Source organism: Mirounga leonina, unplaced genomic scaffold, assembly GCF_011800145.1.
Source record: "Mirounga leonina isolate KUSES-001 unplaced genomic scaffold, KU_Mleo_1.0 Mir_129, whole genome shotgun sequence".
Lineage (NCBI taxonomy): Eukaryota > Metazoa > Chordata > Mammalia > Carnivora > Phocidae > Mirounga > Mirounga leonina.
Window position 1 is genome coordinate 6,701,689 of NW_023270323.1, and position 25,227 is coordinate 6,726,915.

The following is a 25,227-nucleotide window of genomic DNA, read 5'->3' on the forward strand; positions in this document are numbered from 1 at the left end:
GAAACATCATGCAGTAGGTATGACAATTTCAATTTGCAGGGACTATGCCTAATATGGATAAAGTTACTAGCTTTTATTTCTGTATAAGAAAATTGCAGCCCTGATCCTTACTGTTTTAAAACTATTTATTTAGTTAGTTCTACAGTTGTGTGCAGCTGTTATTAATTAAACATAAAGGATTTATTTAGATTTATTGGTCATCTCATGTGCACTTATGTACAAAACATATTAGGCCTTGTTTGTTAAAGAGAAATATTTCCCGTGAAATGAGTTTTAAACATTTCTGTTAGAGATTTATTTCTGAGATCAAACTGCCAAATTTCACATATATTTACTTTTTCTTCTAAATCTAGATGACTGAGTTGTCAGAATTGTGTATACTGGGCTACCAAGAAACTGACTTCCTGTTCCTCAACTCATCACATAAAGCAATTGATACATAGTGAGCAAAATTGGACATACATAAAAATAAGTAAAAATGTTAAAAATACAAGGAAAGTGAAATAAAATAGTTTTCTTGGAATGACCCATCCTTCAGATTGAAAAAAAAATGCTGATATTGCCATGACAGTGACTCAGAATATAACATGTCACGCTTTATGCATCATTTGACAGAATTCACCCAACTTTACCACCTCACTGTGTTATGTCCTACTACTTCAACAGCCATAGCAAAACGGAAAGCAAAAATTTTCAAAGATCAGAGCTGTCATTCTCTATTTGGATAGCAATTACTCAGTCTGAAATCCTTTGTGAACCAGTGTGAACTAAACATTTAGAGGATAAAAGAAATAGCCGTATCTCCCTTAAGAGTATGGCAGGATAAGCTTGAATGTATGTAATAGAGAGGCAGACGTATCTCTAGGTTACATGCAAGCAAGCTTCATTCTTCAAATAAATACACATCAAATATAAGACTTTAAAATCCTTCTTTTCTTCTCCTTCTATTAACTATGTAATTTAAAATTCTTTACAGTTCCTTTATCTATTTATTCCTCACGTCTATTTTCACAGTAACACCATTAAGTGAACAGAGTGCTATTTGATATTATTACCTTCTGAAACGTCAATGCATATCAGTGACTGATAAAGATAAATAAACTATGGACTATATAAACCAACAAGATGGTCCCATTTATTATACATATATATAATAAAGTCTTCAAGGCTACCGAACCTAATTCAATTAACATGCCTGAACCCTCATTCTAAAAAAAAAAAAAAAAGTGCACAATTCTTTGTTTATAACTAAAAATAAGTAAGGATATGACAATTTAAACATGAGCTATGCACGAGAAACACTACCCATCCTTATCCTACCAAGAGACAGGAATAGGGTGATTTAATTATCCATCCTGTTGGCCTAGAGTTTGCAGCTCAGTGGTGTGTAAATTGTGGTGGAGAAAAACATTCTTTCTGCTGTACATGTGTAAAGAGATTGGCCCTCTTGGTGGCTGTCCAAACCTTCCTGTAAAGGTCGAATGCTGTCGGGCCACAGTAGCTTGGTCCTTTGGTTTCTCTGAGAATGTGGAAGGCCCTTCGGTCTTAGCTGTTGGCTTCAGAGAGTTCTGCCCTACGGTGGCTCGTAAATTCTGGGTGACCTCTGATGTGAGGGTTTCATAAGTTCCTCTTGAGTGTTTGATAACTTCCACTAGTTCCTTGTCCTTCAAGAAATTACTTAAACATAGACTTGATAGTTGACAGGTCTTACTTTTGTAGGGGCTTGTCTGATCAGCTGCTGAGTATCTAAAACGGTCCTCGGTGGGAGTATGCATTGCTTTTCTGTCCCTTGTGCTGAGACTTTGGCTCACAATTCGATTTCGATACGTAGCCTACAGTAGACACAGAAAGGAGAAGATGTCTAAAAAAAAAAATCCATTCATAGCATACATAGAATACAGAGTGGTATTTTTACATATGTGTACAAACCCCTAAATTTTCAACAAGGCTTAAAAAAAAAGAACATAATTCATGAGATTAAATTTCCCAGTGCAATACTGCTACAAATAGTGGTTAAATGGATAATTTACTGTAAAAGACATTTTTAAAATATTTTTGGAGCAGTTTTAGTTTTTTTTTAAATTAATTAATTAATTAATTAATTTATTTTATTCTTATGTTAATCCCCATACATTACATCATTAGTTTTAGATGAAGTGTTCCATGATTCATTGTTTGTGCATAACACCCAGTGCTCCATGCAGAACGTGCCCTCCTCAATACCCACCACCAGGCTAACCCATCCTCCCACCCCCCTCCCCTCTAGAACCCTGTTTGTTTTTCAGAGTCCATCGTCTCTCATGGTTCGTCTACCCCTCGGATTTCCCCCGCTTCATTCTTCCCCTCCTGCTACCTTCTTCTTTTTTTTTTTTCTTAACATATATTGCATTATTTGTTTCAGAGGTACAGATCTGAGATTCAACAGTCTTGCACAATTCACAGCGCTTACCAGAGCACATACCCTCCCCAGTGTCTATCACCCAGTCACCTCATTTCTCCCACTCCACCCCCCACTCCAGCAACCCTCAGTTTGTTTCCTGCAATTAAGAATTCCTCATATCAGTGAGGTCATATGATACATGTCTTTCTCTGTTTGACTTATTTCGCTCAGCATAATACCCTCCAGTTCCATCCACGTCATTGCAAATGGCAAGATCTCATTCCTTTTGATGGCTGCATAATATTCCATTGTATATATATACCACATCTGCTTTATCCATTCATCTGTCGATGGACATCTTGGCTCTTTCCACAGTTTGGCTATTGTGGACATTGCTGCTATAAACATCGGGGTACACGTACCCCTTCGGATCCCTACTTTTGTATCTTTGGGGTAAATACCCAGTAGTGCAATGGAGCAGTTTTAGTTTTACAACAAAACTGAGAGGAAGATACAGAGATTTCTCTTACACCATCTGCCCCACACATTCATAACCTCCCACCATTATTAACATCATTCACCAGAATGGTACTTTTTTTTTTTTTTTTTTACCAGTGATGAACCTACATTGACATATAATTAAAGTCCATAGTCTACCTTAGGGTTCACTCTATGAGCTGTACCTTCTTTAGTTTGGAACAAATTCATATGACACTTCTCTATTATGATGTCATACAGAATATTTTCACGGCCCTAAAAATCCTATGTGCTCTACTTAATAATCTCTCCCCTTCTCCTCTGATCCCTAGCAACTACTGATCTGTTTATTGTCTCCACGATTTTGCCTTTTTCATAATGTTGTATAGTTGAAATTATACAATATTCATGTAGTCTTTTCCTATTTGGCTTAGTTCACCCAGTAATGCACATCTAAGGTTCCCTCATGTCTTTCTATGGCTTGATAGCTTATTTCTTTTTAGCGTTGAACTAAAAGGCATTTTGAAATTTGTTTTTCTAATTTCCTAATTTGAATTCTATAGTTTTATCTGAGAATACAGATTATTTTACTGCGTAATGCACATCCATATATGAGGCCATTAAATTTTTGTTGGATTTAAAATACTATACTTATTTAAGCATATGCTAAGAGAGTTTTAGAATTACCAATATCATGATTTGTGTCAGCAAAATGGTAACCTAGAAATTTAAGGAACTAAATACAAAGTAACTATAATGACCTAAGGAGAACTATAGAGCACTTAGAAAAATTTCAGCAAGTGTTTAATTTAGACTTTTGGTTATACTTTGTTAATCAGAAAAAATCAGGTCCAAGAGTATATACTCTTGTATACTCTAATAAGAGAAATATATACCTACTCTTGTATACTCTAATGAGAGAAATATATACTCTAATATCTCTAATGTATACTCTGAGAGAAATAAGACATAGCTCATTGAATCATGCTACAAAGAAAGCAAAGAATCACTGACCTCTACCTCTCAAACTAATAATACATTGAATGTTAATTAATTGAAGTTAAGTAAAAGAAAATGAGGGAAGGGGGAAAAATATTTTCCAAAGTTAAAAAAAAAAAAAAAAGAAAGCAAAGATTACATGCTGGCACCAGAACTCCTCTTGAAGAGAGCCCTATCTTTGTTTAGAAAAATACAGACATAGAAACTGACAAGTTGTCTTATGGCTCTAGAGGCAAAAAGTGAAAGATTTATTGTTGCAAAGAAGGAGGAAAGAGGAGTATAGAGTACACTGTGGCAGTCAACTGATATAAAATGTGCTGAAGGAACCAATGAAAATTTCTGCATACTCGACATCTAGATGGTGTCGTTTTACATATCTATCATTTCATCGTTCCCTAGAAAACCATTTCTCTAAAAGTGATCTCTATTTTGAGCCCCAATTTACTTATCCAGTCATCACTTTGATTAATTAATATATTTGACATAGAACCAAACAAACTTGATTTTGACTCTGAAACCTATTCCCCAAATATCCTTTTTCTCAATAAATGGCACCATTATCAGGCCAACACCGGGAAATTATCTTTGCTTTCTCTCTTTTCCTTATGTCCCTTTAAATCAAGGTCTTACTGCTGTACTGCAAAAATGCAACCTCAAGTCATCCACTTTTCTCATATACACCTTATCTACCTGACCCAGTTCGCTGACACATATTAAGCATTTAAGAACCACTGAAAAAGTTTATCTGCTTAAAATAATAATACATGATATTTATTGAATGTATATTAATGCCAAGCATTCTTCTTATACCCGTACATATTTAATTTTCACAACAGTCTTTTGAGGTAGCTTCTATTATTCCTATTGTAGGCATACCTTGGAGATACTGCAGGTTCAATTCCAAACCACTACAATAAAGCTAATACCACAATAAAGCAAGTCAAATGAATTTTTTTGGTTTCCCAGTGCATACAAAAGTTATGTGACACTATACTGTAGTCTATTAAGTGTGCAATAGTGTTATGCCTAAAAAAACAATGTACATGTCTTCATTAAAAATATTTTATTACTAAAAAAATGTTAGCCATCATCTGAGCTTTCCAGGAGTTGTAATTTTTTTTTTTTGCTGGTGGAAGGTCTTGTCCTGATGTTGCTGGCTGCTCACTTATCAGGGTGGTGGTTGTTGAAAGCTGGGGTGGCTGTGGCAACTTCTTAAGATAAGACAATGAAGTTTGTCACCTTGATACACTCTTCCTCTCACAAATGACTTCTCTATAGCATGTAATGTTGTTTGATAGCATTCTACCCACAGTAGAACTTGTTTCAAAATTGAAGTCAACCCTCTAAAATCCTGCTGCTGCTTTGCCAACTAAGTTCATGTAATATTCTAAATTCTATGCTGTCACTGTAATAATTTCACAGCATCTTCACCAGAAGTAGGTTCCATCCCAAGAAACTTTATTTGCTCATCCGTAAGAAGCAACTCCTTATACATTAACGTTTTATCATAAGATTTCAGCAATTCAGTCATATTCTAGTCTCCAGTTCTGATTTTAGCTCTCTTGCTATTTCTACTACATCTGCATTTACTTTCTCCACTGAAGTCTTGAAGCCCTTAATCATCCATGAGGGTTAGAGTCCATTTCTTCCAAATTCCTGTTAATGTTGATTTTTTTACCTCTTTCCATGATTCATGAATATCCTTAATGACATTTGGAATGGTGAATCCTTTCCAGGTTTTCAATTGAGTTTGCCCATATCCACCAGAGGCATCACTCTCGATAGCAGCAGCTATAGATTTACAAGATTTACTTCTTAAATAATAAGACTTGAAAGTTGAAATGACTTCTTGATCCATGGGCTACAGAATAGGTGTTGTGTTGGCATGCATAATAAAAGCATCAATCTCATTGTATATTTCCCACAAAGCTCTTGAATGATCAGTTGCATTGTCAATGAGGAGTAATATTTCAAAAAGAATCTTTTTTCTGACAGTAGGTCTCAATAGTTGGCTTAAAATATTCACTAAGCCACACTGTAAACAGATGTACCGTCATCCAAGTTTTGTTCCATTTATAGGGCACAGGCAGAATACATTTTTTATGGTTTAAGAGCCCTAGGATTTTCAGATTGGCTTCAATTTAAAGTCACCAGCTGCATTAGCCTCTAACAAGAGAGTCAACCTGTCCTTTGAAGCCAGGCATTGACTTCTCCTCTCTAGCTATGAAAGTCCTAGATGGCATCTTCTTTCAGCAGAACTATTTTGACTACACTGAAAATCTGTTGTTGGGAATAGCTACCTTCATTAATTATCTTAGTTAGAACTTCTGGATAACTTGCTGGAGCTTCTAAGTCAGCACTTGCTGCTCCACCTTGACCTTTGATGTTATAGAGATGGCTTCTTTCCTTAAACTTCATGAACCAGTCTCTGGTAATATCATATTCTTCTTCAGTTTCCTTACCTCTCAGCCTTCATAGAATTGAACAAACTTGGGGCCTTTCTGGGGATTAGGCTTTGGCTTAAGGGAATGTTGTAGCTGGTTTGATCTTCTATCCAGACCACTAAAACTTTCTCCATCTAAGCAATAAGTATATTTCACTTTCTTATCATTCATGTGTTCACTGGGGTAGCACTTTTAATTTCCTTCAAGGACTTTTCCTTTACATTCACAATTTGGCTGTTTGGCCCAAGAGAACAAGCTGTCAGCCTATTTTGGATTTCAACATGTCTTCCTCACTAAGCTTAGTCATTTCTAGCTTTTGGGTTAAAGGTGAGAGATGTGCAACTCTTTCTTTACCTAGACCACTTAGAGGCCATTGTAGTGTTATTGCCATAATTTCAATATTCTTGTGCCGGGGATAGGGAAGCTCAAGGAGAGGGAGAGCGTCAGAGGAGTGGCTGGTTGGTGGAGCAGTCAGAACACACACCACATTTATCAATTGTTTGCCGTCTTCTGTAGTTGCAGTTTGTGGCACAATTTCTTTTTTTTTTTTTAATTTTTTTAAAAGATTTTATTTATTTATTTGAGACAGAGAGAATGAGAGAGACAGAGAGCACATGAGAGGGGGGAGGGTCAGAGGGAGAAGCAGACTCCCTGCTGAGCAGGGAGCCCAATGCGGGACTCAATCCTGGGACTCCAGGATCATGACCTGAGCCGAAGGCAGCCGCCCAACCAACTGAGCCACCCAGGTGCCCCTGTGGCACAATTTCAACACTGATAAGAGAGCACCATAACAAATATAAAAACAATGACTATTTTGAATTATTGTAAGAATTATAAAAATGTGACACAGAGACACGAAGTGAGCAGATGCTGTTAGAAAAATGGTGCCCATAGACTTGCTTGATGCAGGATTGCCACAAGCCTTCAAACTGTAAAAAATGTCAAGTGTGATAAAACAAGGTATGGCTGTATATTGATGGGAAGATGGAAGCACAATGAACTTGTATCCTACGGATAGTGTGGGATAGACAGTTTTCTTGATTTAATACCTGTTAGTGGCCTTCCAGTATTCCCATGGGAATATTGCTAAAATGTATCACATTTTAATAAAATACATACAGAACAATACTATAAATTCATGCTTGAAGATTATTGTTACTAAGATGAACGTCCCCAATTTTCTGTAAAACTAAAGCATATTAGGGGATATCTTCAGGGTGTCCTTATACTCAGTGATTTCAAGTTGAGATATTTTGTTAAACATGTCTTTTCTCTTTTAATATTGTCTTCATGTTTGTAGTAAACTGCTATTTTTTTTACCTTTTTTTTCTTTTGATTCTAGTGTAGTTAATATACAGGGTTATATTAGTTGCAGGTATGCAATATAGTGATTCAACAGTTCCATATGTTACTCAGTGTTAATCAAGGTAAGTAGGTTCTTAATCCACTTTACCTACTTCACCCATCCCCCCTACTTCCCCTCAGGTAACCATCTGTTAGTATCCTATAGTTAAAAGTCTGTTTTTTGCGTTTGTGTGTCTTTTTCCTTTGTTTTGTTTCTTAAATTCCACATGAGTGAGATCATATGGTACTTGTCTTTCTCTGACTGGCTTATTGTGCTTAGCATTAAACTCTCTAGATCCATCCATGTGGTTGCAAATGGCAGGTTTTCGTTCCTTTTTATAGCTGAATAATATTCCATTGTGTGTGTATTATATATATATATCTTCTTTATCCATTTACCTGTGAATTCACACTTGGGTTGTTTCTGTAATTTGGCTATTGTAAATAATGCTGCAATAAACATAGGGGTGCATATATCACTTCAATTTAGCATTTTTATATCTTTTGGGCAAATACCCAGTAGTCCAATAACTGGATCGCAGGGCAGTTCTATTTTTAAATTTTTAAGGAACCTCCATATTGTCTTCCACAGTGGCTGCACCAGTTTTCATCCCCACCAACAATACAAGGTGGTTCTTTTTTCTCCACATCCTCACCAACACTTGACTTCTGTTTTTGATTTTAGCTATTCTGATAGGTGTAAGGTGATATCTCATTGTAATTTTGATTTGCCTTTCCCCAGTGTTGAGCATCTTTTCATATGTTGGCCATCTGAATGTCTTATTTGGAGAAATGTCTGCCATGTCTTCTGCCCATTTTTTATTTGGATTGTTTGTCTTTTGGATATTGAGTTGCAGAAATTCTTTATATATCTTGGATACTAATCCTTTACTGGATATGTCATTTGCAAATATCTTCTCTCATTCAGTAGGTTGCCTTTTAGTTTTGTTGGTTGTTTCCTTCCACTGTGCAGAAGCTTTTTTAAATTTTATGTAGCCCCAGTAGTTTATTTTTGCTTTTGTTTCTCTTGCCTCAGGAGACCTATCCAGAAAGATGCCATTACAGCAAATATGCAGTGAAATTACTGCCCCTGGTCTCTTTCAGGATTTTTATGGTTTTAGGTCTCACATTTAGGTCTTCAATCCACTTTGAGTTTGTTTTTGTGCATGGCATTAAATAGTGGTCCAGTTTCATTCTTTTACATATAGCTTTCCACCATTTGTTGAAGAGATTTTTCACATTGTGTATGCTTACTCCCAGTGTCACGTTAATTGACCTTATAATCATGTGTTTATTTCAGCACTTTCTATTCTGTTCCATTGATCTATGTGTCTGTTTTTTGTTCCAGTACTATACTGTCTTCAATATTACAGCTTTGTAGTATAACTTGATGTATGGAATTGTGATACCTCCAACTTTGTTTTCTTTTTCAAGGTTGCTTTGGGTATTTGGGGTATTTTGCAGTTCCATACAAATTTTAGGATGATTTGTTCTACTTCTGTGAAAAATGCTATTGGTATTTTCATAGGGATTGCATTAAATCTGTAGGTTGTGTTGGGTAGGTTAACAATATTTGTTCTTCCAATCCATGAGCATTGACTGTCTTTCCATTTGTGTCATCTTTGATTTCTTTCAGCAGTGTTTTATACTTTTCAGAGTATAGGCCTTTCACTTTCTTGGTTAAGTTTATTCCTAGGTATTGTATTATTTTTGGTACAATTGTAAATGGGATTGTTTCCTCAATTTCTCTTTCTGCTCCTTCATTATTAGTGTATAGAAATGAAACAGATTTCTGTACAATGATTTTGTATCCTGCAAACATACTGAACTCATTTATCTGTTCTATTAGTTTTAGGTGGAGTCGTCAGGGTTTTTTATATAGAGGATCATGTCATCTGCAAATAGTGAAAGTTTTACTTCTTCTTTACTGATTTGGATGCCTATTATTTCTTTTTGTTGTCTGATTGCTGCAGCCAGGATTCCCAATACTGTATTGCAAAATGGTAGTGAGAGTGAACATTCTTGTCTTTTTCCTGACCTTAGAGGAAAAGCTCTCAGTTTTGTTTTGTTTTGTTTTACCAATGAGTATGATGCTAGCTTTGGGTTTTTCATATACAGCCTTTATTATTTTGAGATATGTTACTGTAAACCTACTTTGGTGAGGATGTGTACTTTGTCAAATGTTTTTCTTCCTCTATTGAAATGATCAAATGATCATATGGTTTTTCTCCTTTCTTATTAATGTGATGTATCACATTGATTGATTTGCAAATATTTAACCACACTTGCAACCCAGGAATAAATCCCACTTGATCATGGTGAATGATTGTTTTTAATGTATTGTTACATTTGGTTTGCCAGTATTTTGTTGAGGATTTTTGCATCTATGTTCATGGGAGATATTGGTGTGTAGTTCTCATTTTTGTGGTGTCTTTATCTGATTTTGGTATCAATGTAATGCCAGCCTCATAGAATGAATTTAGACAATTTGCTTCCTCTTCTATTTTTTGGAAACATTTAAGAAGAATAGGTATTATCTCTTCTTTTAATATTTGGTAGAATTTGCCATTGAAGCTGTCTGCTCCTGGAATTCTGTTTGTTGAGATTTTTGATTACTGATTCAGTTTCATTGCTGGTAATCAGCCTGTTCAAATTTTCTATTTCTTCTTGCTTCAGTTTTGGTAGGTTATATGTCTAGGAATTTAATTTTTTATGGTTGTCCAATTTGTTGGCATGTAATTTTTCATAATATTATCTTATAGTCCTTTGTATTTCTGTGGCATTGGTTGTCCTCTTCCATTTCCGATTTTGTTTGAGTTCTCTCTCTCTCTCCCTCCCTTTCTCTCTCTCAATGAGTCTGGCCAGGGGTTTATCAATTTTGTGGATTTTTTAAAAAAAACAACAGATTGATGAAACCAGGAGCTGTTTTTATTGTTTGCATTTGTTTTTAGTCTCTATGTCACTTATTTCTGCTCTAATTTTCATTATTTTATTTTATTATTTTATTTATTTTATTATTTCGTTCTTCAGGTTTAGGGTTTCCTTGTTCTTTTTCTAGCTTCTTTGAGTGTAAGGTTAGATTGTTTACTTGAGATATTTCATGCTTGTTTACTTGAGATATTTCATGCTTCTTGAGGTAGGTCTGTATTGCTATAAACTTTCCTCTTAGAACAGCTTTTGCTGCATCCCAAAGATTTTGGACCAGTGTATTTTCATTTTCATTTGTCTGTATGTATTTTCTCTTAATTTCCTCTTTGATTTATTACTTGACCCACTCATTGTTTAGTAGCATGTTATTTAACCTCCATGTGTTTGGGCTCTTTCCAGATTTTTTCTTCTGGTTGATTTCCAGTTTCATAGCCTTGTGGTCAGAAAAGATGCATGGTGTGACTTTGAATTTCTTGAATTTGTTGAGACTTGTTTTGTGGCCAAATATATGATGTATTCTGGAGATTATTCCATGTGCACTGGAAAAGTATGTTTATTCTGTGGTTTTAGTATGGAATATTCTGAATATATCTGTTAATCCATATATATTCAAAATAATTATTGATAGATATGTTTTTATTGCTATTTTGCTACTTGTTTTGTGGTTGTTTTTGTAGTTTTTCTCTGTTCTTTTGTTTCCTTGCTCTCTTCCTTCACCATAAGTTGGCTTTCTTTAGTGATATACTCAGATTCCTTTCTCTTTTCTTTTTGCATATCTATTAGTAGCTTTTGATTTGTGGTTACCATTAGGTTTAATATAACATTGTATATAACTGTCTGCATTAAGTTAATGATCACCTAAATTTTAGTCCATTCTTTACTCCTCTCCCCACCATGTTTTAAGTATATATTATTATACCTTACATCCTTTAATTTCGTGAGTCCCTTGCCTGGTTTTTTTGGATATAATTATTTTTACTGCTTTTATGCTTCCTGCTTTTCTTACTCTTATGTAAGGTCTTTCCTTTCCACTCAACACATCCCCTTTAACTTATCTTGTAGGGCTGGTTTAGTGGTCATGAATTCCTTTAACTTTTGTTTGTCTGGAAAACTCTTTATCTAACCTTCTATTCTGAACAATAGCCTTGATGGATAGAGTATTCTTGGCTGCAGATTTTTTTTTCCTTTCGGCACTTTGAATGTATCATGCAAAGTTTCTGCTGAAATATCAGCTGATATCCTTATGAGATTTCCCTTGTATGTAACTGTCTTCTTTCTTCTTGCTGCTTTAAAATTTTTTCTCTTAATCACCACTTTTTGCCATTTTAATTACTATGTGTCTTGGTGTGGCCCTCCTTGGGTTGGTCTTGTTGGGAGCTCTCTGTGCATCCTGGATCTGGAGATCTGTTTCCTTCCCCAGATAGGGAAGTTTTCAGCTATTATTTCTTCAAATAAATTTTCTGCCCCCTTTCCTCTCTTTTATTCTGGGATCTCTGTAATGCAAATGTTATTATGTTTGATGGAGTCACTGAGTTCTCTAAGTCTAATCTCATTTTCTCTATATATTTTTTTATCTAACCTGCTCAGCCTGAGTACTTGCCATTACTCTGTCCTCCAGGTCACTGATTCGTTCTTCCACTTCCTCTATTCTGCTATTTATTCCACTTAGTGTATTGTTAATTTCATTTATTTTGTTCATCTCTGATTGGTTCTTTTTTATCTTTGTTAAGAGTCTCACTGATGTCCTTGACTCTTTTCTCAAGCCCAGTGAGTATCTTTATGATCATTACTTTAAATTTTTAATCAGGCATCTCTGTTTTGCTTAGGTCTCTTGTGGGGTTTTGTCCTATTCTTTGATTTGTGACATATTCCTCTGTCTCCTTATTATGTCTAAGTCTATGTATTTCTTTCTCTGTATTAGGAAAGTCATCTATAGCTCCTATTCTTGAAAGTAGCCTCCTCATGAAGAAGAGGTTCTATAGTGCTCTGCAGTGCCGCATCCCATTTACCTGAATTTGGCATTTCAGGGGTGACTCTAATATGTAATGCCTGTGCCCTGCTGTTGTGGCTAAGCCACATTTTCCTTCAGTCCAATTGTCTGCAATGGCTCATTTCTTGATGTGGGTAGTGTTTGGTCCCTGTGTTAGTGGACCAGTCTGGGGATGCCTTGGGCTTGAGTTGAGTCAGACCAGATGTTTGCCAGAGGTGAAGTAGCACTAAACTGCAGGGTACTTTCCCCATATTGTCCCCCAAGAAACTTTCATTGTTGAGCAGGGCTTACAATCAGATCAGCTGTCTGCCCATAGACCTCTGCTGGGGCCACCATCTGACTTGTATATGTGTTTTCTTTCCCTCTCCCTATGGTAGGAGGCACTTTGGAGTGGTCCTGGCCCATATTGGGGCTGCTTGCACACAGCCAGGCTTCTGGCTCCCATATGAATGGGCTCCTGTCAAGAGTAATTGGAGGGGGTGGATCCTTGGAGGAGAGGTGCCCAGTGGCACTCCTTTCCTCCATGAGAGGGGATGAGCCACTGCTGCTGGGACTGGGCCAGCGTGGGTAGATCAGCAAAACATGTGTGTGGGCAGGGCTCACAATTTTTACAAGGTGAGCACCACGGGTCTCCCCCACAGGAGACCTGCTGCTGCCACCACCACAAATGAGACCCACAAAACATGTGGTCAGGACATGCAGTGGTGTTGTTATGTGCTGGTCTTCTGGGGGAACAGACCAGCAGTGCTGGGCTTGAGGCAAGCCTGGCTGGAGGGGGCAGATCCCCAAAATCTGGGGACAGGGACACAGTGTAAGCAAGTTGGGTAGTGAATGTTAGTGGTGTGCTGGTTCCCACAGGTGGCCATGTGTTTAACCTGGAGTGTAAGGGAGGGGAATGGCACCTCCAACTCCTTTGTTCCTGGAGGAGTCTCCTAGTGATCTCTGTCCTTCTGGAGCCTGCTCTGATATTCTAGGTATTTAAGCATACTTAGAAATGTGAGCTTTCATTTTCTCTTCTTCTTTATGACTTCTGTAAGATGCTCACTTAACTGTTGAACAAGTTACCAACAAATCCACAAATTGTGCTTAATATCTGCATCCAAACTTTAGACACATTATGAGTGCTCTTTGGGAAATATTCTGAGGGAAAAAAAATCATTTGGGACAGAAAAGAGATATAAATTAATCATGATAATCAACAGTGGTAATGTTTCTTTTTCATTTCTATTTCTACATATGCTGCCTACGAAGCAGGAAGGTGGGGGGAGACTTCATTTCCATTACTTTAACACTACATTTGTGGAAATAGTCATTATTTTCTTTATGTGATCTTTTTAACCCTCCTGACATTAAATTAAATATATGGTTTTAATAAAGACACATGGAAAGGGATCAAATAACTCAATCCTATAAGGCAGCCTCAGTGTTCCTTCTCTGGTCTAATCTCTGACAGCTATAAAGATCTACCATAAAAATAAACAAAAGGAAGACTTTCACTCTTCATTTTTAAAGAAAAATGCACATTTAAATCATTTGTTCCTCTTCGTTCAGCATAGTTCACTTTTGACATCTGAGACTTCCTTTTTTATTTTATTTTTTATTTTTTTGTGCTGTTCACCATTAACTCCAGGGCTCCTAGCCTATCTGGGAGACTGCACAGCACCGGGGCTAATGGCATGATTTTGGGTAAGACATATGTGGATTCATTTATTCACTTGATCAATGTACTGACTACTACTGAGGGCAAGATATTGCATTACATGTTGGGAAACAGTGCTGTGTATAAAAGAACTGGCTCCTGCCTTTAAGCAGTTTAAAGTTTAATGGGAGAATCAATCAGAATCAGAAACTTTTGTAGCTAAGTGACTATGGCAGGTTACTTACCTTTATAAGTCTCCAATCTCCTCATCTATGAAAGGAAAATTTATGTTCATACCTGTATCTACATGCAGGATTGTTGTTAAGATTCAATAAACTACTGTGTATAAAATACCTAATATTATAGCTGGAACGTAATTGATGACAGCAACACTTAATTATAATATCAAAATAAAGTGACCAACAGACCTAGGAATTACTTTGATGGATGCTCATTTTATCCTTGAGGAAACAAACCACTTTGAACCCCTCTTAACTTGAAAAAGCAAAGTAATTTATTCCAGAATATTCAAGTAATTTCACATTTACTGCTGTAGTTTGGTATCCTAGAACAGACTCTGAGACAAATATCTGAGACAATAAAATAAGTTTTTTGAAGAGCATTCTCAAGCCAACATCTGTGGGGGAATGAAGACAACAGAGACTGGCAGAGGATGAAGCTAAACCCTATTTAATTAAACTATCTCAGGTGATGATACAGGCAGATGTAAAGCTAGGATGACTCCTCATAGTTGCCCTCAATTTAGGCAAATGGTCGAGAGCCTTATACTCTTGTGTCAACTAGTTTTTGGACATTGACAGTCTCTGAGAAGGTGGTGTAACCTTAAGTAAGTAGGTTTTGTGCTTTTGTTTTTGTTTTTTGTTTTGTTTTTGCTTTTGGCTTTTTTGTAGAGGAGAAAGTCTCCAAGAGGAATTTATTTAAATGCTATCAGCTGCCAACTTTAGATCTTGAAGAAATGAACATTCATTCCTTTCTCTTCCAATTCTACATTCAGAATATATTTTGTTTTACATATTTTTGGAACATGTTTAGACAAACATAGGAAAGAAACCCTTGATTGAAAATACATAAAAATATTTTGGCACGTAGATATGTATACTCTGTTACCCTGGCCCATATGGAAATAATTTCCTCAAAATGCTGTTAATTGATGTTAATTCTTTCTGAAGCTCTTGGGATCACATCCTTCAAAGAGAACTTTCAGTACATATGCCTAGCCACATTATTCTCAAAACTGGAATTAAATTAAGCTCACATAATTGTTAGTTCTTAGATGTTTTAGTTATCAAACAGCTATTTTATAACCTATCCTTAGACTTCCTAGTAGATGATTAGATGGCAAATTTAGTCATTAGTCAAGTGTGAAGATTATAATAGTCAGTTCTTTATTTCCCTATAATTTTTCTCTCTCATTTCTTCACTGGAGCATATACTCTGCATTTCACTGAATTAAAGATGACAGATTTTAAAGGACATTATTTTATATACCATTAAGAAAGGAAAAACAACAAATAAAACACATGATGCTAATTAAAAACAAACAAAAACCATGTTAGTTTCCTTATTACAATTGCTGTGACCTATTAATCAGTCACACCAGCCTCTCACTGTATTTTCTTCTGTCTTCAGTTCCCTTTCTTAGGTTTGATAGATAGTCCTTTTGCCATCCCAAGCTAACTAAAATATAAATGTCTTAAGGGCATGGACTTTGCCTGTATTGTTCAATGCTGAATCCACTGTTCTTAACAATGTCTGACATTTACTAGTAACTCATTAGTACTTACGCAGTTCATTTTTTCCCCATGTGTCAACATGACAAATAGAGACACACTTCTTTGGCCAAAACCAGGGCTATGAAAATTCTCACATTAAAATATCTTTAACTCCTTATCTTTTATTTATGCAAAGTTTGTATGTAGAAATGCAAAGAAAGTGGTCAGAATCTTTTCTAATTTATAAAAGGAATAAATTTTGGTGCTTTAGTAGTAATAGCAACATATTAAATTATAGACTCAAAAATGACTGTGACCATTTGACATTGGCCTAGTAACCTGAAGATCGAGTAGGTCATTTCAGTAGTGCAGAAAATAAGTGATAAAGGCACGAGCTGAGTCAGTATAATAAATATTATATATAAGTATATAATATATGATAAACAATATAATGAATGAATGACAACTTTATAAAACATATATTTAATTGCAAATATATCAATATATAGATCTAAAGGCAAAAAGTAGAAACTTTCAAAACTGTGATGTCAAGAAACCAACCTATGTACTGTTAAATGTGATTACATACACGGAAAGTGTTTCGAAAGAAGGTATGTGCAGATGTTACTCATGAGTAAAATACTAAAATTATAAGTGGCTTAAATGTATTTCCATTTTCTTTACATTTAATTGCTTTAATTGTTTTATCATTTAATCCCAAAATAATCTAGATTGCATCTTTTTTTTTTAATGTTGCTTATAAATCCTTCTTTTTAATCCCATGTGAGCAAATTCCCTTCTAAAATACAAACCAGGATACTTTTCAACACCTTTAAAGAATGGTGTATACTCAGATTCCCCATTGTATTTTCAACGTAATCTTGATCTTTACTATTATTTTCTTTCTATCTAGTTAGCCCTGGAGACTATCATAAGGGTCTTTTTCATACTCTTTCTGTAATGATCTTTGTAAACTCTCTTAAAGGTTAAATTAGCATTGTGGCACATCTTAGAGAAGAAACAAATGGATGGGTTCTATGGTGTTTCGAACAAATCCTGTGCTATCTATAGAATCTGCTACCAAAAGAGACATAAAGATTTTTTTTATTAAACTCCACCAAACTATTTTCTAATTTAGTTTTAATGAAGCCTATAGTTGCCTTAACCATGAACCTATTAGACAAGTTAAAAGTTGTATAAAATAATTAAAAATTATACCAAGGAAGAGGCAATACTAGTATTTATATTCTTGAAAAAGCTTTCTTTGACTTTATAAAATTCCCAGCAAGCCTTGACTCTTGAGCAAAACAAAACAAAATTAATGTACAGCAATATTAAAAATGCAATAAGGTAGTGATGAGTGTTTTCAAGACCTACGTGATATCTAATGGTGAAAAGATCTAGGGTTGGAAGGGATTCCTACATATGCTAAACTCAAGAGACATGTGTTCCATAAATTTTAAAAACTGACAAAAATGACTAGAAGGCAGAAAAATCTCAGATTTTATTTATTACAGTAGTCCCCCCTTATCTGCAGGGGATATGTTCCAAAACTCCCAGTGAATGCCTAAAGCCATAGATAGAACCCCACCCTATATCCACTGTTTTTTTCCTATATGTACATACCTATGATAATGCTTCATTAGTCACAGTAAAAGTTTAATAACTAATAATAAAACAAAATTATAATATGCTATAATAAGTTATGTTAATGTGGTCTCAAAGCATCTTACAAAGTATCTGTCCTTATGACGATGTGTGATAATAAAATGCCTATGTGATGAGATGAAGTGAATTGAATGACATAGGCTTGTGATGTACAGTTAGGCTACTACTGACTTTCTGATGTTATGTCAGGAGGATCATCTGCTTCCAGACTGTGGTTTACCACAGGTAACTAAAACCAGGGTAAGAGAAACTGGATAAGGGGGGACTGCTGTATTTTTCATTTTAGTTAGAAGATTTTATTATACCCCTTTTAATGATGAGGAAATGGAAGCCCTTATACTTAAGTACTTAGGAGGATTCCAGGGTTGATGGAGAGCAGAATGCGAATTAGAGCTCAAACATTTGGATTTCAGAATACGAGCTCTAAACCCGGGTTTTCTCCACCTCAGCGCTATTTATACTTGGGATTATATAATTTCGTATTGTAGGGCGCTGCCCTGTGCATCACAGATTGCTTAGCCACATCATTTGCCTCAACCTACACATGCCAGTAACACCTGCATTCATTTATAACAATGGAAAATGTTTTCAGTCATTTCCAAATGTCCCCTGGAAAGCAAAGTTACCCCCAGTTAAGAATCACTGGCCTACATGATACTGCTTCCCTAAATCAGACAGATAAAAGTGACCAATGCAGTTCCTCTCAAAAAAGAAAAGCCATATATTTAAACAACTGTCCTCTTTAAGAAATCATTTATAGCCATTAGGGTGAAATTAACCTTTTGTAATTGTTACTATATTTTCAAAACACATATAATGCATAGTATATGCCAGATACTCTTCTGGGCCCTTAAAATTACTAGTTTTTTTTTTTTTTTTTAATTAGCTCATTTACTAAACCAATGTAGTAATAAATATCGGAAGCATTTATAAACATAGATCCTCCTCAACAACAGCAACAAAAACCAGACACAGAATGGTGCAAAAAATCTAGTTTTCTTCCTTCTGGCTAACCAAGGAAGCATTAGGATTCCACTATGTCTAATTTGGAAGCACTTCACTCAGTGATCCAACAAAGGTTTTAAAAAAAATAACTTTTCCTCCACATATAGGGGATGAAAGAATGTTAAGAAGTGTCATGAACTACTTAAAAAGCAAATTACCCTTTAGATTTTTCACCACATAATTCATTGGTATAAAGTAAATCAGTAGACATAAACTGTGCCTCTTTATCAGTGACAACCACTGAAGTGTCCGTATAAATCCAAACCATATTTATTAAAAACAGATAGTCCTTTTCCTGTTGTCATTGAGGAATAGAATTTTTGAAGCATTTATAAATACCAGGACATTTCTCTGCAGAAGTTTTTTGGCACATTGCTGAATCTGTTTGTATCCTTAGATGTGGAATCTGCTTTCAGTGATAAAGAAGAATTTTGTTGAAGGTTGCAGAAATATTCTACCACAGAGAGACTGTATACACAAGCAGTTACTGCTTTGCAAGCAGGAAGCCTTCTAATGAGTTTCAGTAATAACCAAAAAGACACATTCAAAAGGTCTGGCAGGCAAGACCTATATTTTGAGATTGCACAAATTACCAAAAGGAAATTGTCTAGAGTTAAATTACCTTTCCTGGCTCAACCTCACTCCTAAATTCTTAAGGGGACAGTAAATCCTCCTGGTGGGCATTTAGGATTCAACCGGGGTCAGAGGACAGGCGCAAGGTAAGCAAGGTGAAAGTTAATAAGGTCGGCTAAAGGCCGAGTTCCCGAGGGAAAAAAGCCACAGCATCTCCCCCACCCCTTCACAAGAAAAGTGAAACAATGAAACAGTTTTCCCAAAGCCAGTAGGCAAATGCTTGACTCTTCTGTTTATAACTAGAGTAAATGAACTCTGGACAAAATTAAATCCTGAGAAACAATAATGAGTTTTCTTCAAAACGAATGCGTGTGTGTGCACGCCCGCACGCCTGCTGTAACCCACTCAGTGTAAGCAATTCTCCTTAGTTAAAAGGTGATTTAAACGAGAATTTGAGACACTTCCTGCTTATAATAGCAATAATATATATGACTTGTAACTCAATTCAGAAGAAACCTAAGAAAGTATAATTCTGTACTGATATTCCAGAAAGTATGATTTCTAAATGAAAAAGATGTGAGGGTTTAAGCTAAAATTATATGTCTAAGGAAAATGAGTAGAAAATAATTTTTATGTGCTTGTGCAAGGATACACAATAATGGACAATTGTTGGGGTTTACTACAGCAACAACATGAAGAATGAATCTCTTGTATACACACCCAGATCCAGATGCCCAATATCTAGCATATCTTAGATGGCACAATGTTTCTTGAATAAAAGTAGGCAAAAATAATAAAATTATTTGTGTGAATAAGTGGAAGGCTTAGTAGTCACTCTCTGTGGCTTTATAAGATAGATAGAAGATAGCAAGTTTCTTGTATCCAATAAATAAATTTATGTAATTGATCATATGTAAATATACCATTATATATTATATAAAATTAAGAATAGAGCCTATAGTTTATTCCTCGTTTCCTAGTATTTATTAACATGATTAAATAATGTGAGCCCTAAGTTTCTTGCTTAAATGATTCTACCTTATGAGTAACTTTACCATATAAGCTCTGCCAGGAGACTTCTAAAAGTAAGATATTGTTTACCTAATCTATGTAATAACATATAAAGGAAGTAAAATTAAAAAAATGGCAATTTAACACTGCTCATTTGTTTCATATCAGTATAATGTAAAGCAAGTCACTTTTAGAAGTAAGTTTGACTCACTGAATAAAGACAATACGTAATTACATAATATAATTTGGGGGGATACTATAAATAACAAATATAATTATAGCATCTTATCTATTGTATACTTTAAGTGTTATAAATTGTTTTCATATAAACTGTCCTAATTTATTCCTGTAATTGTGCATTAAAATTGGTTTGAAATACCTCAACTTCAATCTACAGATGGAAAACTGAAGCTCTAAATAATAATTGGCTTACTCAATATGACTCAGTATATAAAATCTTTGAATTCTAAGTTTTACATTCTATGCTGTCTCTTTATCAAAAAATTAAATATCCTTTCTCAATAATTTTATTGGTACTATAAACTCCTCTTTGTGCCAGTTCCTTTAAGTTTATTAAATACCACGGTTCTGGATTTGCTTTATTACACAAAATATACCTAGACCCTATGCAGAAATCACTTTCAGATAACTTTAAGTATAACATTATAAATTGTTAGTCACTGAAACCTTTCTAATGAATCAGGTTATCAGATTATTCCTGAAGAAGGGGGTTTGAAAGGAATCATAGGAAGTGGAGGTATTGAGAGGATATGGATAATATGTAAGAAGAATAATGTTGAAGAATAGGGAGGCAGGATGTAGGTAAACAAGAGACCTCACTTCCCCATCCCACACACACACAGAATAACTGTCAAAATAGTTAATGTGAAAGAACTATTGCCCTAGGGATACCAGATCACTCGAGTGTCTCCCTGGATTCACTAAGCTATTTTTCACAATATTCTTTCACTATCTGAACTTACATATTTTGGTTCAGTTAAATCCAGATCAAAAAAAAATATTCAGGATGTACTTCAAAAGTGATTTTTAGGTTGTTAGCCACTTTGTTTTAGCTGTGACTGTATTTTCCTTCAGTAACATCCACAATTTAAGGTAGACTAAATGTCATTTAAGAAAATTCAGGGGACATATATGGGCAGTAATATGAAAACAAAACTTACATCTTATGCTTGATGGTTGGTGACATAATACTGTTTAAAAGTCCTTTAAAGAATTTACATCAAAAGAATATTACAAACACGTGTATGGAAATACAATGGATGCAGGATGGTTGAAATACTACTCATTTTTACCTACCATCTGATTTTCTGAAATTCTTTTATATAATATAAATAAAGAATAAGACACAGCAGGGAATAAATTCTGGTATGGAAAGTTATGGTCAGGATATCATTACCTACAAGTTAGAGCCAGTTTTTAAAAGAAGCATGGAGGGGCGCCTGGGTGGCTCAGTCGTTAAGCGTCTGCCTTCGGCTCAGGTCATGATCCCAGGGTCCTGGTATCGAGCCCCACATTGGGCTCCCTGCTCCACGGGAAGCCTGCTTCTCCCTCTCCCAGTCTCCCTGCTTGTGTTCCCTCTCTCGCTGTGTCTCTCTCTGTCAAAATAAATAAATAAAATCTTTAAAAAAATAAAATAAAAAAATAAAAGCATGGAATTTTTTTTAAAGATTTTATTTATTTATATATGAGACAGAGAGAGAGAGAGAGAGGCAGAGGGAGAAGCAGGCTTCCCGTGGAGCAGGGAGCCCAATGCGGGACTCGATCCCAGGACCCCAGGATCACGACCTGAGCCGAAGGCAGATGCTTAACCATCTGAGCCACCCAGGCGCCCAAAGCATGGAATTTCAAAAATACATTATTTCATCGTGTAAAAAGTTGAACCTTGGAGATGAGAGATTTATTTAATAATAGCAATTTTTCAAATAACCAACAATTTTTTCCTACTTAGAATGTTTATGGGTGTTAGAAACACTACAAAAAATAATGACCATTTCAAAGTGTAAAAAGAAATTCTAATGATATTTTTTCTTTTGAAAAGTTGTTTTATCAAAGCAAGTCATTTTCTTTATAAACTCAGGCCAGCCTCAAAAAGTCTGCTAACAAAGAGAAAACAGATGGACCACCAGCTTTAAAGTTAGTCATTCTTAAAAAGATACAAAATTGACTTAAATAGAAATAAAATCAACAATGCACAAAATGTAAGGAGGTGAAACAAACTGCTAAGTTCTAAAAATATTGTCAGTTTTTTTATTTTATTAACATCATTTTTGTTATTAATTTCAAATCTAACCTCTTGCCCATTGAAAATATGAATATTTTCATTTTGATTTTTATTTGGTAATAAATAATTGAAGATAGAGACTGTAAAGTTTTTATAAGGAAACCATGGCTAGAGTTGATAAAGGACTTACTTGCCCAAGGTTATAAATATTACTCATAGCAGTCAACAACTAATTCCAGATATTCCTGATTTCCCAGATTTTATTGTTTAATGTTTCCATGCAGAACCCATCAACTTTCATTTTAATGCATAGGTACAAGATATTTGTTTGATGTAAGAAAAACAAGGTCAAAAAGATTTCTATTGTAATAACTACTTATATGTTCCAGCTATTATGCTATATTTCATCAACACTCATGAACTGTGGATATGGAGATAGAGTTGTATCTCTTAAGTTTGAGGGATAAAGAGGGTGCATAAATAGAAAAAATTCTTAGAGTAGTACAAGGAAGGCATTTTGTTCTGAGTTGAGAAAAAAGGTCAAATGGTAAGCATATAGTGATGGAGATTATATATGTATGCACTGGACTTTGCAAGCTGTGTTCTGTACAATAGGCTGTAATGAAAAATGACAGGAAACACGATGTGGGTATAGGGAAAATCTATCTGCATTCCTTAGATGAAGTTGTCTAGAAGTAGAAGGAATAAGTCTTTACCAGCTATGGAGTTGATGTCTCATGCATTTCAATAGAGGCTATATTGGAAGGTCCAGATGTTAGAATTGTAAGGCTGAGGTGAGTCCTGGCCATACTGATGGTGGTTTTTATTCTAATCAGGAGATTGGCAGATGCTAGTGTAGGTGGCAAATAAGTTTTTAAGAAAACTATTCAATACTTTGTACATGCACTGTTCTGAACGTTCTTAATAATTCTCTGCAATCACTGTAGGGAAGCCTCAGAAATATTAAAATCTAAAAGTAGTCCTAAAAAAAAAAAAACCAACAAAAAAAAAAACAGTGCATCTCCCATACCAACTTTGTTATTATTTCTCATTCTCTGTGATTCTTTCTGCCTTCACTATTTATTTTTTCATACATCCACTCATAGGGAGAACCCGATCAAAATAAATTCAGTGGAAAATACAAAGAAATCAAATATAAAATCTAATGTTTAGGTACTTCCTTTTGCTGAAAAAACTAAACTACTAATTAAAATATAAATAATAAAAATAAATAAAATACAATATGAAGTCACAAACATAATATTAAAGTATCTCAAGTCAAGAGAAAATTTAGTGAAAAAGGTTAAAACAGCACAATTTCCTTTTTTTTTGGCTGTGATTTTTTTATTGAAGTATAGTTAACAGTGTAATATTACTTTCAGGAGTGCAACATATTGATTCATCAGTTCTATATATTACTCAATGTTCATCACCATTAAGTATAGTCACCATCTGTCTCTATACATTATTATAATATTAACCTTATTCCCTATGCTGTACTTTTCATCTTTGCAACATACTTTGTAACTGAAAGTTTGTACCTCTTAATCCATTTTATTTGTTTCTTTTGTTTTTTGTATTCCACATATGTGAAATCATATGGTATTTACTTTCTTTGGCTTATTTTCCTTAGCATGATATCCTCTAGGGCCATCCCTGTTGTCACAAATGGCAAAATCTCATTCTGTTTTCTTTTATGTATACACACACACCTGCAACTTCTTCTTTATCCATTCATCTATCAGTGAACACTTGGTTTGCTTTCATAGCTTGGCTATTATAAATAATGCTGCAATAAACATAGGAGTATATGTATCTTTTCAAATTGTTTTTTATTTTCCTTGGGGAAAATATTCAGTAATGGGATTATTGGATTATATGGTACTTCTAACTTTTTGAAGACCCTCCATTACTGTTTTCCACAATGTTTGAGCCAATTTACATTCCCAGCAACAGTATATGAGGGTTCCATTTTATCCACATCCTCACTTGTCATTTCTTGTCTTTTTAATTCTAGCCATTCTAACTGGTGTGAGGTGATATCTCATTGTGGTTTTGATTTGCATCCCCCAATTGTTAATGATGTTGATAATATTTTCATGTCTGTTGGTCAGCTGTTTTGATTACTACCACCTTGAAGTAGATCTTAAAATCTGGGATTGTGATACCTCCAGTTTGTTCTTTCTCAAGATAGTTTTGCCTATTTAAGGTCTTTGGTGATTCCATACAAATTTTTAAGATCATTTGTTCCAGTTCTGTGAAAAATACTATTGATATTTTGATAGGGATTACACTGAATTTTTAGATTGCTTTGCTAGTATGGACATTTTAACAATATTAGTTCTTCCAATCCATGAGCATGAAATGTCTTTCCATTTCTTTGTGTCATCTTCAGTTTCTTTCATAAGTGTTCTCTAGTTTTCAGAGCACACATTTTTTACCTCTTTGGTTAGGTTTATTCCTAGATATCTTATTGTTTTTGGTGCAATTGTAGATAGGTTCACTTCATTGATTACTTTTTCTGCTGCTTCATTATTGGTGTATAGAAGTGCAACAGATTTCTTTACATTGATTTTGTATCCTGCAATTTTACTAAATTCATTTATCTGTTCTAGTTGTTTTTGGTGGAGTCTTCAGGGTTTTTTTATATAGAGAGTATCATGTCATATGCAAATAGTGAAAGTTTTACTTCTTTCTTAATGATGAATGCCTTTTATTTCTTTTTGTTGTCTCATTGCTGTGTCTAAGACTTCCAGTACTATGTTGAACAAAAGTGGTGAGAGTGAGCATCCCT

The 25,227-nt window shown here is 34.9% G+C and overlaps 1 protein-coding gene across 1 annotated transcript in view; it reads right to left on the reverse strand.

Annotated features, from left to right (window-relative positions):
• Positions 1-348: 348 nt before the first annotated feature.
• The window catches only part of CCSER1 (coiled-coil serine rich protein 1), a 1,210,854-nt gene continuing 1,185,975 nt past the window's right edge, over positions 349-25,227 (reverse strand). Inside the window, exon 11 of the mRNA XM_035004506.1 lies at positions 349-1,832. Coding sequence (XP_034860397.1) covers positions 1,347-1,832 — 486 coding nt within the window. The 3' untranslated portion in view covers positions 349-1,346. The remainder of the gene's footprint in view (positions 1,833-25,227) is intronic.